We start from the raw sequence: 17,770 nt of genomic DNA on the forward strand, positions 1-17,770 counted from the left end.
TTCGTTCCTTTAAAAATAAGAGAGCAAAGGGCTATTCATATCTGCCACGAGGCAGAGGTCGAGGGAAGAGACAGCAACACGCAGCTCCTTCCCAGGAACAGAAGCCCTCCCCGGCTTCTACAAAAGCCTCAGCATGACGCTGGGGCTTCTCAAGCGGACTCGGGGACGGTGGGCGGTCGTCTCAAAAATTACAGCGCGCAGTGGGCTCACTCGCAGGTAGATCCCTGGATCCTGCAGATAATATCTCAAGGGTACAGGTTGGAATTAGAGACAGATCCACCTCGCCGTTTCCTGAAGTCTGCTTTACCAACGTCCCCCTCCGAAAGGGAGACGGTTTTGGAAGCCATTCACAAGCTGTACTCTCAGCAGGTGATAGTCAAGGTACCTCTTCTACAACAAGGGAAGGGGTATTATTCCACTCTTTTTGTGGTACCGAAGCCGGATGGCTCGGTAAGGCCTATTCTAAATCTGAAGTCCTTGAACCTGTACATAAAGAAGTTCAAGTTCAAGATGGAGTCACTCAGAGCAGTGATAGCGAACCCGGAAGAGGGGGACTTTATGGTATCCTTGGACATCAAGGATGCGTATCTCCACGTTCCAATTTACCCCTCACACCAGGGGTACCTCAGGTTCGTTGTACAAAACTGTCACTATCAGTTTCAGACGCTGCCGTTCGGATTGTCCACGGCACCTCGGATCTTTACAAAGGTAATGGCCGAGATGATGATTCTTCTTCGAAGAAAAGGCATATTAATTATCCCATACTTGGACGATCTCCTAATAAGGGCAAGGTCCAGAGAACAGCTAGAGATGGGATTAGCACTGTCTCAAGAAGTGCTAAAACAGCACGGGTGGATTCTGAATATTCCAAAATCCCAGTTAATGCCGACAACTCGTCTGCTGTTCCTAGGGATGATTCTGGACACGGTTCAGAAAAAGGTTTTTCTCCCGGAGGAAAAAGCCAAGGAGTTATCCGAGCTTGTCAGGAACCTCCTAAAACCAGGAAAGGTGTCTGTACATCAATGCACAAGAGTCCTGGGAAAAATGGTGGCTTCTTACGAAGCAATTCCATTCGGCAGATTCCACGCAAGAATTTTCCAAAGGGATCTGTTGGACAAATGGTCAGGGTCGCATCTTCAGATGCACCTACGGATAACCCTGTCTCCAAGGACAAGGGTGTCTCTTCTGTGGTGGTTGCAGAGTCCTCATCTATTGGAGGGCCGCAGATTCGGCATACAGGATTGGATCCTGGTGACCACGGACGCCAGCCTGAGAGGCTGGGGAGCAGTCACACAAGGAAGAAACTTCCAGGGAGTATGGACGAGTCTGGAAACGTCTCTTCACATAAACATTCTGGAACTAAGAGCAATATACAATGCTCTAAGCCAGGCAGAACCTCTGCTTCAGGGAAAACCGGTGTTGATCCAGTCGGACAACATCATGGCAGTCGCCCATGTGAACAGACAGGGCGGCACAAGAAGCAGGAGTGCAATGGCAGAAGCTGCAAGGATTCTTCGCTTGGCAGAGAATCATGTGATAGCACTGTCAGCAGTGTTCATCCCGGGAGTGGACAACTGGGAAGCAGACTTCCTCAGCAGACACGATCTTCACCCGGGAGAGTGGGGACTTCATCCAGAAGTCTTCCACATGCTGGTAACCCGTTGGGAAAGACCAATGGTGGACATGATGGCGTCTCGCCTCAACAAAAAACTGGACAGGTATTGCGCCAGGTCAAGAGATCCGCAGGCAATAGCTGTGGACGCGCTGGTAACGCCTTGGGTGTACCAGTCGGTGTATGTGTTTCCTCCTCTGCCTCTCATACCAAAAGTATTGAGAATTATACGGCAAAGAGGCGTAAGAACGATACTAGTGGTTCCGGATTGGCCAAGAAGGACTTGGTACCCGGAACTTCAAGAGATGATCACGGAAGATCCGTGGCCTCTACCTCTAAGGAGGGACTTGCTTCAGCAGGGTCCCTGTCTGTTTCAAGACTTACCGCGGCTGCGTTTGACGGCATGGCGGTTGAACGCCGGATCCTAAAGGAAAAAGACATGCCGGAAGAAGTCATTCCTACTTTGATTAAAGCAAGGAAGGAAGTAACCGTGCAACATTATCACCGAATTTGGCGAAAATATGTTGCGTGGTGCGAAGATCGGAGTGCTCCGACGGAGGAATTTCAACTGGGTCGATTCCTACATTTCCTGCAATCAGGATTGTCTATGGGTCTCAAATTGGGATCTATTAAGGTTCAAATTTCGGCCCTGTCGATTTTCTTTCAAAAAGAATTGGCTTCAGTCCCTGAAGTCCAGACCTTTGTTAAGGGAGTGCTGCATATACAGCCTCCTGTGGTGCCTCCAGTGGCACCGTGGGATCTCAATGTGGTTTTGGACTTTCTAAAATCTCATTGGTTTGAACCACTAAAAAAGGTGGATTTGAAATATCTCACTTGGAAAGTGACCATGCTTCTAGCCCTGGCTTCTGCCAGGAGAGTATCAGAATTGGCAGCTTTATCTTACAAAAGCCCATATCTGATTTTCCATTCGGACAGGGCAGAACTGCGGACTCGTCCGCATTTTCTCCCTAAGGTGGTGTCAGCATTTCATCTGAACCAGCCTATTGTAGTGCCTGCGGCTACAAGTGACTTGGAGGACTCCAAGTTACTGGACGTTGTCAGAGCATTAAAAATATATAGTGCAAGGACAGCTGGAGTCAGAAAATCTGACTCGTTGTTTATATTGTATGCACCCAACAAGATGGGTGCTCCTGCGTCTAAGCAGACGATTGCTCGTTGGATCTGTAGCACAATCCAACTTGCACATTCTGTGGCAGGCCTGCCACAGCCTAAATCTGTAAAGGCCCACTCCACAAGGAAGGTGGGCTCATCTTGGGCGGCTGCCCGAGGGGTCTCGGCATTACAACTTTGCCGAGCAGCTACGTGGTCAGGGGAGAACACGTTTGTAAAATTTTACAAATTTGATACTCTGGCTAAGGAGGACCTGGAGTTCTCTCATTCGGTGCTGCAGAGTCATCCGCACTCTCCCGCCCGTTTGGGAGCTTTGGTATAATCCCCATGGTCCTTTCAGGAACCCCAGCATCCACTAGGACGATAGAGAAAATAAGATTTCTCTAACGTCCTAGTGGATGCTGGGGACTCCGTCAGGACCATGGGGAATAGCGGGCTCCGCAGGAGACAGGGCACATCTAAAAAGCTCTTTAGGTCACATGGTGTGTACTGGCTCCTCCCCCTATGACCCTCCTCCAGGCTTCAGTTAGGTTTCTGTGCCCGGCCGAGTAGGGTGCAACCTGGATGGCTCTCTTATAGAGCTGTTTAGAAAAGTCTTTTTTAGGTTTAAACTAATCAGTGATTCCTGCTGGCGACAGGATCACTGCAACGTGGGACTTAGGGGAGAGACTTGCAACTCACCTGCGTGCAGGAGGATTGAAGTCTTAGGCTACTGGACACTGAGCTCCAGAGGGAGTCGGAACACAGGTCAGCCTGGGGTTCGTCCCGGAGCCGCGCCGCCGATCCCCCTTACAGACGCTGAAGACGGCGGAGACGGAGGTCCGGTGACAGGCGGCAGAAGGCTTCTCAGTCTTCATAGAGGTAGCGCACAGCACTGCAGCTGTGCGCCATTGTTGTCTCACAGGCTCACTGACACGGTCACGGAGGGTGCAGGGCGCTGCTGGGGGCGCCCTGGGCAGCAATATAAATACCTAATTTGGCAAAAGAAATACACCACATATAGCCATTAAGGCTATATGTGTGTATTTTAACCCAGGCCAGTATTAAAAAACCGGGAGGAGAAGCCCGCCGAGAAAGGGGCGGAGCTTATTCTCCTCAGCACACAGGCGCCATTTTCCCTCACAGAAAGGCTGAGGGGAAGGCTCCCATGCTCTCCCCTGCACTGCACTACAGAAACAGGGTTAAAACAGAGAGGGGGGGCAATGATTTGGCGATATAAATATATATAAATGCTATAAGGGAGGAACACTTATATAAAGGTTGTCCCTGTATAATTATAGCATTTTGGTGTGTGCTGGCAAACTCTCCCTCTGTCTCCCCAAAGGGCTAGTGGGTCCTGTCCTCTATCAGAGCATTCCCTGTGTGTGTGCTGTAGGTCGGTACGTGTGTGTCGACATGTATGAGGAAAATGTTGGTGAGGAGACGGAGCAAATTGCCTGTAATAGTGATGTCACTCTCTAGGGAGTCGACACATGAATGGATGGCTTACTTATGGAATTACGTGATAATGTCAACACGCTGCAAGCCGGTTGACGACATGAGACAGCCGGCGGACAAATTAGTATTGGTCCAGGCGTCTCAGACACCGTCAGGGGCTTGTAAAAACGCCCATTTACCTCAGTCGGTCGACAGACACGGACACTGACCCCAGTGTCGACGGTGAAGAAACAAACGTATTTTTCCTTTAGGGCCACAAGTTACATGTTAAGGGCAATGAAGGAGGTGTTACATATTTCTGATACCACAAGTACCACAAATAAGGGTATTTTGTAGGGTGGGAATAAACTACTTGTAGTTTTGCCTGAATCAGATAAATTAAATGAAGTGTGTGATGATACGTGGGGTTCCTCCGATAGAAAGTTATGGGCGGTATACCCTTTCCCGCCAGAAGTAAGGGCGAGTTGGAAAACACACCTTAGGGATAAGGTGCTCACACGCTTGTAAAAACAAGGCGTTACCGTCTCCAGATACGGCCGCCTCAAGGAGCCAGCTGATAGGATGCTGGAAAATATCATAACAGTATATACACACATACTGGTGTTATACTACGACCAGCAATCGCCTCAGCATGGATGTGCAGCGCTGAGGGGGCTTGGTCGGATTTCCTGACTGAAAATTTTGATACCCTTGACAGGGACAAGATTTTATTTACTATAGAGCATTTTAAGGATGCATTTCTATATATGCGTGATGCGCAGAGGCATATATTGTATTCTGGCATCAAGAGTAAATGTGATGTACATATCTGCCAGACGAATACACGACAGTGGTCAGGTGAGGCAGATTCCAGACGGCATATGGAAGTATTGCCGTATAAAGGGGCGGTCCATTGGACCTGGTGGCCATGGCAACAGCTGAAAAATCCACCTTTTGTTACCCCGAGTCACATATCGGCAAGAAAGGACACAGTCTTTTCAGTCTCAGTCCTTTCGTCCCCATACGGGCAGGCGGGCAAAGGCCAGTCATATCTGCCCAGGGGTAGAGGAAAGGGAAGAAGACTGCAGCAAGCAGCCCATTCCCAGGAACAGAAGCCCCTCACAGCTTCTGCCAAGTCCGCAACATAACTCTGGGGCCGTACAAGCGGACTCAGGTGCGGTAGGGGGTCATCTCAAGAGTTTCAGCACGCAGTGGGCTCACTCGCAAGGGAACTCCGGGATCCTACATGTAGTATCCCAGGTGTACATTAGAAATTCGAGACGTCTCCCCCTCACACAATTCACAGGCTGTATTCCCAGCAGGTGATAATCAAAGTACCCCTTTTACAGAAGGGGGTAGTATTCCACACTATATTGTGGTACTGAAGCCAACCGGCTCGGTGAGATCTGAAATATTTGAACACTTACATACAAGCGTTCAAATCAAGATGGAGTCACTCGGAGCAGTGATAGCGAACCAGGAAGAAGGGGACGATATGGTGTCACTGGATATCAGGGACGCTTACCTACAGGTCCAAATTTGCCCTTCTCACCAAGGGTACTTTAGGTTCCTGGTACAGAACTGTCAATATCAGTTCAGACGCTGCCGTTTGGATTGTCCACGGCGCCCCGGGTCTTTACCAAGGTAATGGCCGGAATGATGAATTTTCTTAAAAGAAACATGGACGCTTTCCTGATAAGGGCAAGGTCCAGAGAACAGTTGGAGGTCGGAGTAGCACTATCTTAAGTAGTGCTACGACAGCACGAGTGGATTCTAAATATTCCAAAATCGCAGCTTTTTCCGACGACACGTCTACTGTTCCTAGGGATGATTCTGGACACAGTCCAGAAAAACGTGTTTCTCCCAGTGGAGAAAGCCAGGGAGTTATCCGAGATAATCGGGATCCTCCTAAAACCAGGAAAAGTGTCAGTACATCATTGCACAAGAGTCCTGGTAAAAATGGTGGCTTATTACGAAGCAATTCCATTCGGCAGATTTCCCGCAAGAATTCTTCAATGGGATCTGCTGGACAAATGGTCCGGATCGCATCCTCAGATGCATCAGCGGATAACCCTATATCCAAGGACAAGGGTGTCTCTCCTGTGGTGATTACAGAGTGCTCATCTTCTAGAGGGCCACAGATTCGGCATTCAGGATTGGATGCCGGTGACCACGGAGGCCAGCCTGAGAGGCTGGGGAACAGTCACACAGGGAAAAAAATTTCCAGGGAAGTGTGATTAAGTCTGGAGAATTCTCTCCGCATAAATAAGCTTAGAGCAAATATATAGTGCTCCAAACTTAGCAAGACCTCTGCTTCAAGGTCAGCCGGTATTGATCCAGTGGGATAACGTCACGGCAGTCGCCCACGTAAACAGAAAGGGCGGCACAAGAAGCAGGAGGGCAGTGTCAAAACTGCAAGGATTTTTCGCTAGGCGGAAAATCATGTGATAGCACTGTCAGCAGTGTTCTTTCCGGGAGTGGACGACTGGGAAGCAGACTTCCTCAGCAGGCATGACCTCCACCCGGGAGAGTGGAAACTTCATAGGGAAGTTTTTTCAGCATGATTGTGGACCGTTGGCAAAGACCAAAGGTGGACATGATGGCGTCCCGCCCGAACAAAAAACGGGGCAGGTATTCCGCCAGGTCTTGAGACCTTCAGGCGATAGCTGTGGATGTTCTGGTAACACCGTGGGTGTACCAGTCAGTGTATGTGTTCCCTCCTCTGTTTCTCATAACCAAGGTATTGAGAATTATAAGACATAGAGGAGTATGAACTATACTAGTGGCTCCGGATTGGCCAAGAGGGACTTGGTACCCGGAACTTCAAGAGATGCTCACAGAGGACTAAGGGCCTGGGGAGCTAAGAAGGGACTTGCTTCAGCAAGTACCATGTCTATTCCAAGATTTACCGCGGCTGCGTGTGACGGCATGGCGGTTGAATGCCGGATCCTGAAGGGAAAAGGCATTCCATAAGAGGTCATACCTACCTTGGTTAAAGCCAGGAAGGAGGTGACCGCACAACGTCATCACCACATGTGGTGAAAATATGTTGCGTGGGTGAGGCCAGGAAGGCTCCACGAAGGAAATTCAACTAGGTCGATTTCTACACTTCCTGAAAACAGGAGTGTTTTGAGCCTCAAATTGGGTTTCATTAAGATTTAAATTTCGGCCCTGTAGATTTTCTTCCAGAAAGAATTGACTTCAGTTCCTGAAGTCCAGATTGTAAAGGGTGTATTGCATATACAGCTCTTTTGTGCCTCTAGGGGCACCGTGAAATCTCAACATAGTGTTGGGATTCCTTATATTCATATTGGTTTGAACCGCTCAAATCTGTGGATTTGAAATATCTCACATGGAAAGTGACCATGCTGTTGACCAATATCTCACATGGAAAGTGACCATGTTGTTAGCCCTGGCCTCGGCCAGGCGATTGTCAGAATGGGCGGCTTTGTCTTACAAAAGCCCATATTAAAAATTTTTCCATTTGAACAGGGCAGAACTGGGTCTCGTCTCCAGTTTCTTCCTAAAGGGGTGTCAGCGTTTTCACCTGAAACAACCTATTGTGGTGCCTGCGGCTACTAGGGACTTGGAGGACTCCAAATTACTAGACGTTGTCAGGGCCCTAAAATATATATATATATATATATATATAGTTAGGACGGCTGGTGTCAGAAAGTCTGACTTGCTGTTTATATTGTATGCACCCAACAAGCTGGGTGCGTCTGCTTCTAAGCAGTCTATTGCACGCTGGATTTGTAGTACAATTCAGCTTGCACATTCTGTGGCAGGCCTGTCACAGTCGAAATATGTAGATGCCCATTCCACAAGGAAGGTGGCATTCATCCTGGGCGGCTGCCCGAGGAGTCTCGGCATTATAACTTTGTCGAGCAGTTACGTGGTCAGGGGAGAACACGTTTGTAAAATTTTACAAATTTGATACTCTGGCTAAAGAGGACCTGGAGTTCTCTCATTCGGTGCTGCAGAGTCATCCGCACTCTCCCGCCCGTTTGGGAGCTTTGGTATAATCCCCATGGTCCTGACGGAGTCCCCAGCATCCACTAGGACGTTAGAGAAAATAAGATTTTACTTACCGATAAATCTATTTCTCGTAGTCCGTAGTGGATGCTGGGCGCCCATCCCAAGTGCGGATTGTCTGCAATGTTGTACATAGTTATTGTTACAAAAAAATCGGGTTATTACTATTGTTGTGAGCCATCTTTTAGAGGCTACTTCGTTTTGTTATCATACTGTTAACTGGGTTCAGATCACAAGTTGTACGGTGTGATTGGTGTGGCTGGTATGAGTCTTACCCGGGATTCAAGATCCTTCCTTATTGTGTACGCTCGTCCGGGCACAGTACCTAACTGAAGCCTGGAGGAGGGTCATAGGGGGAGGAGCCAGTACACACCATGTGACCTAAAGAGCTTTTTAGATGTGCCCTGTCTCCTGCGGAGCCCGCTATTCCCCATGGTCCTGACGGAGTCCCCAGCATCCACTACGGACTACGAGAAATAGATTTATCGGTAAGTAAAATCTTATTTTTACTTACCGATAAATCTATTTCTCGGAGTCCGTAGTGGATGCTGGGCGCCCATCCCAAGTGCGGATTATCTGCATAAATTGTACATAGTTATTGTTAACTAATTCGGGTTATTGTTGAAGGAAGCCATCTTTCAGAGGCTCCGCTGTTATCATACTGTTAACTGGGTTTAGATCACAGGTTGTACGGTGTGATTGGTGTGGCTGGTATGAGTCTTACCCGGGATTCAAAATCCTCCCTTATTGTGTACGCTCGTCCGGGCACAGTACCTAACTGGAGTCTGGAGGAGGGTCATAGGGGGAGGAGCCAGTGCACACCACCTGATCTGGAAAAGCTTTACTTTTTGTGCCCTGTCTCCTGCGGAGCCGCTATTCCCCATGGTCCTTTCAGGAACCCCAGCATCCACTACGGACTCCGAGAAATAGATTTATCGGTAAGTAAAATCTTATTTTTTCCCAACAGAATTACAGGAAGATCCATCTGTTCATATTGAGGAATCTATCCCTTGTGAAAAAGAAAATCTTCTACATCCTGACATTAAGGAGGAACCAGTCTCATGTGATGGAGGAGACCTCACACACACTGACATGTATACACCCACAGGTCATACACAGTATACATCTACTCATATTAAGGAGGAACCAGACTCATATGACAGGGGAACCCTAACACACACTGACATGTATACACCCACAGATCATACACCGTATACATCTACTCATATAGAGGAGGAACTAGGGTCTTCTTCCAAAGGTGAAACGTGTTAAGAACAAGCCTAGTCATGTTGGACACCACAGGAAAAAAAATCTAAATATCAATAGACATAAATCTTGGTCCTGCTCTGAATGTGGAAAATGTCTTTCTAGTAAGGCATCGCTTAGTATGCACCAGAGAACTCACACAGGCGAGAAGCCATTTCCATGCTCAGAGTGTGACAAATGCTTCACATTCAAATCAGCTCTTGTTAGACATCAGAGAACTCACACAGGCGAGAAGCCATTTCCATGTTCAGAATGTGGGAAATGTTTTCCACAGAAATCATGTCTTGTTACACATCAGAGAAATCACACAGGAGAGAAGCTATTTCCATGTTCTGAATGTGGGAAATGTTTTCCACAGAAATCATGTCTTGTTACACATCAGAGAAATCACACAGGAGAGAAGCCATTTCCATGTTCTGAATGTGGGAAATGTTTTCCACAGAAATTATCTCTTGTTAGACATCAAATAACTCACACAGGCGAGAAGCCATTTCCATGTTCTGAGTGTGGGAAATGTTTTTACCGTAGCTCACATCTGATAAGACATCATAAGATTCACATCTCCAATGACCTGTCTTGGGGTATCCATACACGATGTGTTGTTAAAAAATCTCAACAACGCCTGTTTTTATTGAGGAAAATGCGCATGGCAGGGATACGTAAGGAGATTTTAGTAAACTTTTATTCAGCAATTTTAGAGAGTGTCCTCACATACGGAATTATAGTATGGTTTGGAAACTGTACTGCTATAGAACGTAAGTCCCTTCAGAGAGTGGTTAAAACTGCAAGTAGAGTAATTGGAGTCAGCCTGCCCTGTATTCAGGATATATATGAAAAAAGGCTCCTCACTAAGGTGAAAAGTATTCTGGGAGATCTATTTCATCCAAATGGGGGGATGTTTTCTGTGTTGCCATCTAATAGGCGTTACCGTTCTATTCTTTGTCGGACAAACCGGTTAAGGGGTAGTTTTTTCCCAAAAGCAATAAACATGTTAAACCAGATAGGACCGAGATAAATTGACAATTGGGAATGTCTTGGGTTTAGGAGTGCTCTCTTCGTTCTGTTCTTATGGTCTCTGTATATGCTTGCTTTTTAGTTTCGTTGATTGTTCATTGAACTATTGATGACAATAAAGTATTATTATTATATAGGTGATAGGCCATTATCCTGCTCTGAGTGTGGGAAATGTTTTACATGGAAATCAGATCTTGTTATACATGAGAGAGTTCACACAGGTGAGAGACCATATCCATGCTCTGAGTGTGGGAAATGTTTTAAAGCGAAAGCACAACTTACTTTGCATCAGAGAAGTCACACAGGTGAGAGACCAGCTAGATGTTCTGAGTGTGGGAAATGTTTTGCACAGAATTCTGATCTTGTTAGACATCAGAGAAGTCACACAGGTGAGAAACCATTTCCATGCCCTGAGTGTGGGAAAAGTTTTATACAGAAATCAGGTCTTGTTACACATCAGAGAAGTCACACAGGTGAGAGGCCATTTCCATGTTCTGAGTGTGGAAAATGTTTTGACAGTAGCTCACATCTGAAAAGACATCAGAAGAGCCACACAGGAAAGAAGCCATTTTCCTGCTCTGAGTGTGGGAAATGTTTTACCATTAGCACAAGTCTGAAAACACATCAAAAGATACATACAGAGCAGAAACCATGTTCTGGCTCCAAAAGTGGGAAAAGTTTCAGTCCTAAGTCAAATCAGAAAGTATATAAAACAAGTCACGCAGGAGAAAAACTATAATATTGTTCTGAATGTTGTAAATGGTTTTCCTTTATCTCAGAAGAGTTTTGGAAAATCTACACAGGAGAGAAGCCAATGGGGGTAATTCAGATCTGATCGCTGGGCTGCTTTTATTGGTGTCCAGCATTCAGATAGTCGCTGCCTACAGGGGGAGTGTATTTTTGCCGTGCAAGTGTGCAATCGCATGTGTACGCCGAGCTGCTAAAATTCAGTGTGTGCAGTCTGTACGCAGCCCAGGACTTACTTATCCATTGCGATCACATCAGGCTGATCGGAGCCAGAGCTGATGTCAGACGCCCTCCCTGAAAACGCATGGGCACGCCTGCGTTTTTCCAAACACTCCCAGAACACGGTCAGTTGCCACCCACAAACGGCTTCCTCCTGTCACTCACCTTACGTACGGATTTTTCGCACCAATCCGCCGCTGACCAGCGATGCCCTTTGTTGTTGTCCGACGCGCATGTGCATTGCGGTGCATACACACGCGCATTTACTACCTGATCGCCCGCTGTGCGATAACGCACAGCCGCCATCAGATCTCAATTACCCCCAATATCCTTATTCTGAACATTAAAAAATCTTTACAACCTAATACAGACATTGGTCTGAAAAACCAAAGACAGAGCTGATCTAATCTGCAGCCTTCCCGTCATTTTATAACATTGGGAACCATTAAACCATAATAATCAGAGTTACTAACAGCCTCCCAGGACCTGGAACGCCAAGAGGAGCTGTTTGGCAGGACTACAGCAACAATGTATAAGGACCCATCTGTATTATGTATAGGTTCCTTTAGGGGCCCATTTGGGCAGAGTAGCCACTCCTTGGTATAGGGAGGAAGTATTTGCCCAGTGGAGTCCCAGAGGATTTTAGGTTTCCTGCTGTGTCCAACTGTTCAAACGTGGGAGCCCGGCACAGTTACCGGTATGGCTCCATTATGTGAAGTTTCATCTTTAAGCAAGACGGCCGGAGCACCGAGGTTCTGGATGAACTCTTACTTTTTTTTTTTAAGTGGCAATCATTTGCAGTCTGGTTTTGCCTTGTAAATGACTGCTGCTTTTAAAAAAAAAATCACGTTCGGCCGGAATCTCGGAGCTCCGGCCGTCTCTAACTGCATTACATCTAGCCCGTAGTGTGTGAACAAACAGTATCTGCATTTGTAGTTCTTACATACTCATGCAGATGATAAAACGTATGATATTCTCCTGCAGAATGCGAGAAAGGTTTTACTTACAGCTCATCTCTCGTTATACGTCATAACCCATATTAATTTTCCTAGTGGGCAGAAAGTAACCTATGGACATATGAGAGACCACACAGGTAGCGGGCATGTTCCTTACTATAGAGATAACCCATATTCATGTTCCTAGTGGGCAGAAAGTAACCTATGGACGTATGAGAGACCCCACAGGTAGCGGGCGTGTTCCTTACTACAGAGAGTACCCATATTCATGTTCCTAGTGGGGAATGTCCTGTGGGCAGAAAGTAACCTATGGATGTATGGGAGACCCCACAGTTAGCGGGCGTGTTCCTTACTACAGAGAGAACCCAAATTCATGTTCCTAGTGGATAATGTCCTGTGGGCAGAAAGTTACCTTTGGATGTATGAGAGACCCCACAGGTAGCGGGCGTGTTCCTTCCTATAGAGAGAACCCATATTCATGTTCCTAGTGAAGAATATCCTGTTGGCAGAAAGTAATCTATGGATGTATGGGAGACCCCACAGGTAGCGGGCGTGTTCCTTACTACAGAGAGTACCCATATTCATGTTCCTAGTGGGGAATGTCTTGTGGGAAGAAAGTAACCTATGGATGTATGGGAGACCCCACAGGTAGTGGGCATGTTCCTTACTACAGAGAGAACCCATATTCATGTTCCTAGTGGAGAATGTCCTGTAGGCAGAAATTAACCTATGGATGTATGAGAGACCCCACAGGTAGCGGGCGTGTTCCTTACTATAGAGATAACCCATATTCATGTTCCTAGTGGAGAATGTCCTGTGGCAGAAAGTAATCTATGGATGTATGGGAGACCCCACAGGTAGTGGGCGTGTTCCTTACTACAGAGATAACCCATATTCATGTTCCTAGTGGAGAATGTACTGTGGGCAGAAAGTAACCTATGGATGTATGAGAGACCCCACAGGTAGCAGGTGTGTTCCTTACTATAGAGATAACCCATATTCATGTTCCTAGTAGAGAATGTCCTGTGGGCAGAAAGTAGCCTATGGATGTATGCGAGATCCACAGGTAGCGGGCGTGTTCCATACTATAGAGATAACCCATATTCATGTTCCTAGTGGAGAATGTCCTGTGGGCAGAAAGTAACCTATGGATGTATGAGAGACCCCACAGGTAGCGGGCGTGTGCCTTACTATAGAGAAAACCCATATTCATGTTCCTAGTGGGGAATGTCCTGTGGGCAGAAAGTGACCTATGGATGTATGAGAGACCGCACAGGCAGCGGGCATGTTCCTTAGTATAGACAGTTCTACTTGCTTTGCCAAGTAATTATACAGTGAGTAGAAACTTTTAATTTACGCTGTTTTTTCCTGATTACGTTTATTTGTAAGAATAATTGCTGTGCAATTTGGTGTATACCTTATAAACTGCATGTAGTGTCTGCTTCATTTCTGTCATTGTTACCAGGTCTGAAATTAATGAGAAACTAGTTATAATTTACAAGCTTGCCCAACCCAGGGTGTAGCTATTGCAGCACCTTTATTTTATACTCCCTTAAATACTCCTATAATTCTTATAACCTTATAAACCTTTTAAAAATTTGCCAAAATATTGACATCTTCACGGCTGCGGTGAAGCCACGATAAGCGTGGCATCATCTATATATATATATATATATATATATATATAGAGAGAGAGTACACACACACATACATACTGTATATGTAATCTCATGTGCCAGAAAACCTTAAAGACACCTGTCTGGTAACACGTTGGTCCTCCTCTCAGTCAGATAGGTCCTCCAGGGTTTACAGCAGTAACACATCCCTGAAGAAGGTCATTGAACAAAACGCATTGTATGGTTCTGTATTGCATTCAATGGACGTGCATTGACTTTCCTGGACCTTAATGATGTGTTATTGATATGTGCACTGATGTATTATTTCTTTTAATGTACGTTTTTTTAATCCTTTTTTATCTAATAAATTTACAGTAACACACTTTGATAGCCTCTTGTGTTTGTTGGTGTTGGGAATTGATTGCACTTGTTTGAAGATACTAACAATCTAATTTCATCGAAGGATGGTCCATTGATGGTGGAATAAAAGATATTAGATAAGCCTTGCTTTCAGTGGATTTCAGTGGGCATGCCTGGGAGGCAATGAAGGTGACTAGCCAGATAGTGGAACGCTGCAGATAGTGTCTGCATCTAAAAATACACAACCACTCCGATATTTGCTGATCGGCCAGATAGCTGTAATGCTGGATTGCCTGTGGCTGCAGAAGTTCACCACCTCTCCCGGATAGATGTATTGGCAGGGTGAATAGTGGACGGTAATCAATGCTCTCAGCTTCCCGTGATGGTATACCAGTATAAATTTTCAGGAGTGCAAATATCGGAGCCCGCAGTGAGCATATCCTGGCTGAGAGCCTGCAGTTCCACCTATAAGGATATCCCATCCCGGCGCACATCACACGGGGCGGTGACGGCCTCACCACCGAGTGAAGAAAAGGGAAGGATACGTCAGCCCAGCAGGGAGAATCAGTGGTAACTATTTATACTGCTTTCAGTTTCACACTGAACTGTTTCCAATACAGCCGGGACGCCGGTATACAAATTAACAACTCCGTGTGTGGACCCAGTATTAAAAGACTGCCTATTACTGTGTTACACACTGTTTATTCAGGACTTCAGCATATATTTATCTAAAGTGTCACCAAGACAGTTATTTAATCAACCTCACATATTTTATGCTAATTAGGGATATTCCCTTGTTCAAACTGGCCATATGCATATTTGATAGGTATTATTGTTTTAGATTTTAGATGTATGTTTTTGTGTATGTATACGTAATAAATGTTATTTGAGATATTTGCGGACGTCTCTCGATCTCTTCACTGATATATACAGAGCCACTCCTACAGTACATGTATATTTTTATTTATATATATATATAATTCAACACTGCCTATATTTAGGAAAGCAAAATAATCAGTAACACACAGCGCAATGTTTTAAGTATCTATCCATGTATGTACTTGTATGCCTAAGACTCTAAGTCTTAAAAACATACTCTGCAGTGTGTTGAATTCTTCTCTTATATTCATTTATTCACCTGTGAGATATTTTTAATTAGCGCCGGGAGGGTGGAACTGGCATACCACCAAGAGACAAGTTCTCTTTATCCTTTCCATAATTTCCTTTGTGGTCACGCCTTCGGGCAAATGGTGCTTAGACCTCCTGTATGTCCAAGAACCCTATTCAACCTCCACGGTTCACATACACGCCAGCCCCTACGTCTGAGGCTTCCCTAGGTCAGCATCAGCCCTCAGTTGTGACAGTAAGCACTGACCTAATGAATCCAGCCAGAGACCAGGCCCAAGTGACCAGTCCGGTGCAACAACTTGCAGCCCGCTTAGAACACCAAGAGGCTGCACAGGGACAAGTGATCCGCTGTCTCCAGGACCTTTCCTCCTGGCTGGATGGGATTCAAGCAACCCTCCATGGTTCAGGGGCGTCCAGTGTTCCGACTGCAGTACCTCAAGTGGTAACCCCACCCACCATTCCCGTCTCTGCACCTCGTCTCCATTTGCCGACACCAGCCATGTTCGATGGTTCCCCTAAAGCCTGTTGATGTTTTCTGAATCAGTGTGAGATACACTTCCAGTTACAGCCTGGCAGTTTTCCAACCGACCACACCAAGGTTGCCTACATCATCTCCCTCCTCAGTGTCTCCGCCCTGGATTGGGCATCACCTCTATGGGAGAAATCCGATGCCCTGCTCTCTTCATATGCAGATTTTGTGGCGACCTTCAGGCGCATCTTCGATGAACCAGGACGTGTGACATCTGCCTCCACTGATCTTCTCCGACTACGTCAGGGGACACGGACAGTCGGTCAATATCTGGTATAATTCCAGATCTTAGCATCTGAACTCTCCTGGAATGATGATGCTCTCTATGCAGCTTGCTGGCATGGGTTATCCGAGCGGATCAAGGATGAGCTTGCTACCAGAGACTTACCTCCAAAATTAGATGAGCTCATATCCCTCTGCACTAAAGTTGATCTCCAATTCCGCGAAAGGGCGACTGAGCGAGGAAGGTCCACGCTTCCTAAGACCTCTGCCATTAATCCTCCTCGTGAGCCATCTCCGCCCAAAGATGAGACTATGCAGATCAACCGTTCTCGTCTGTCACCTGCAGAGCGTAGAAGACATCTGTCCGAACACCTGTGTCTATTATGCTGCTCCATCCCATGTCATCAACGCTTGTCCAAAGCGTCAGGGAAACTCCAAATACTAGCCAGTTAAGGAGCGGGCCGGCTAGGAGTAATGAACGATCTTCCTGTGATTTCAATCTTCCTGTATCTCTTCAAGTATCTCAGCGCTTCAGGAATCTCATCGCTCTTCTGGATTGGGGAGCTGCTGGGAACTTTGTGACCGCAGAATTTGTTATAAACGGTGGTCCCTACCCACTGAGAGACTTTTGTCTTCTGTTTGCCTGACTGCTGTGGATGGCAGCAGAATCACTGATGCAGTTATCCACTACAAGACCCTACCTATCCATCTGAAGGTAGGAGCTCTTCACTCTGAGCTGACCTCCTTCCTGGTTATCCCGAAGGCTACGCATCCTGTAGTTCTAGGCTTTCCATGGCTTAGTCTCCACAATCTGCAGATTGATTGGAAGACTACACACATCCTGGCATGGGTTCCTTCCTGTTCCGAGGCCTGTCTCCAAAAAGTTCTTCCAGCTCGAACTTCTACTTCCAAATCTCCAGATGTTCCGCCTCCACAGTACCAAGAATTCACTGATGTCTTCAAGTCCTCCGCAGATATATTTCCTCCACATAGAGAGTGGGACTGTTCTGTCGATCTTATTCAAGGGAAGACTCCTCGTGGACGCACCTATCCTCTGTTGCTTCCAGAGACCCACGCCATGGAGGAATATATTAAAGAAAACCTAGCCAAAGGATTCATCCGGTCTTCCTCTTCTCCAGCTGCCGCAGGCTACTTCTTTGTGAAAAAGAAAGATGGTGGCCTGCAACCATGTATTGATTATTGTGGCCTTAACAACATCACAGTGAAAAACCTGTACCCTTTGTCTCTTATCACTGAGTTGTTTGATTGTGTCAGTGGAGCCACCATCTTTTCTAAGTTAGACCTGAGGGATGCATACATTCTCATCCGTAGCCGAAAGGGTGATGAGTGGAAAACCGCATTTAACACCCGTGATGGACATTATGAGTACCTCGTAATGCCTTTCGGACTCTGCAACGCTCCAGCGGTATTTCAACATTTCGTGAATTAAATCTTCCGAGATATCCTCTACCGACATGTTGTAGTCTACCTCAATGATATTCTCATCTTTGCCAATGAT

General features: G+C 46.3%; 1 protein-coding gene across 1 annotated transcript in view; it reads left to right on the forward strand.

Annotated features, from left to right (window-relative positions):
* Nucleotides 1-15,208, forward strand: part of LOC135057145 (zinc finger protein OZF-like) — a 52,780-nt gene extending 37,572 nt beyond the window's left edge. The window contains exons 4-5 of the mRNA XM_063963042.1: nucleotides 9,438-10,041; nucleotides 10,567-15,208. Of these exons, the coding sequence (XP_063819112.1) occupies nucleotides 9,438-10,041; nucleotides 10,567-11,213 (1,251 nt within the window). The 3' untranslated portion in view covers nucleotides 11,214-15,208. The remainder of the gene's footprint in view (nucleotides 1-9,437; nucleotides 10,042-10,566) is intronic.
* The last annotated feature ends 2,562 nt before the right edge of the window (nucleotides 15,209-17,770 follow it).

The sequence above is a fragment of the Pseudophryne corroboree genome, chromosome 3, assembly GCF_028390025.1.
Source record: "Pseudophryne corroboree isolate aPseCor3 chromosome 3, aPseCor3.hap2, whole genome shotgun sequence".
Taxonomy (NCBI): domain Eukaryota; kingdom Metazoa; phylum Chordata; class Amphibia; order Anura; family Myobatrachidae; genus Pseudophryne; species Pseudophryne corroboree.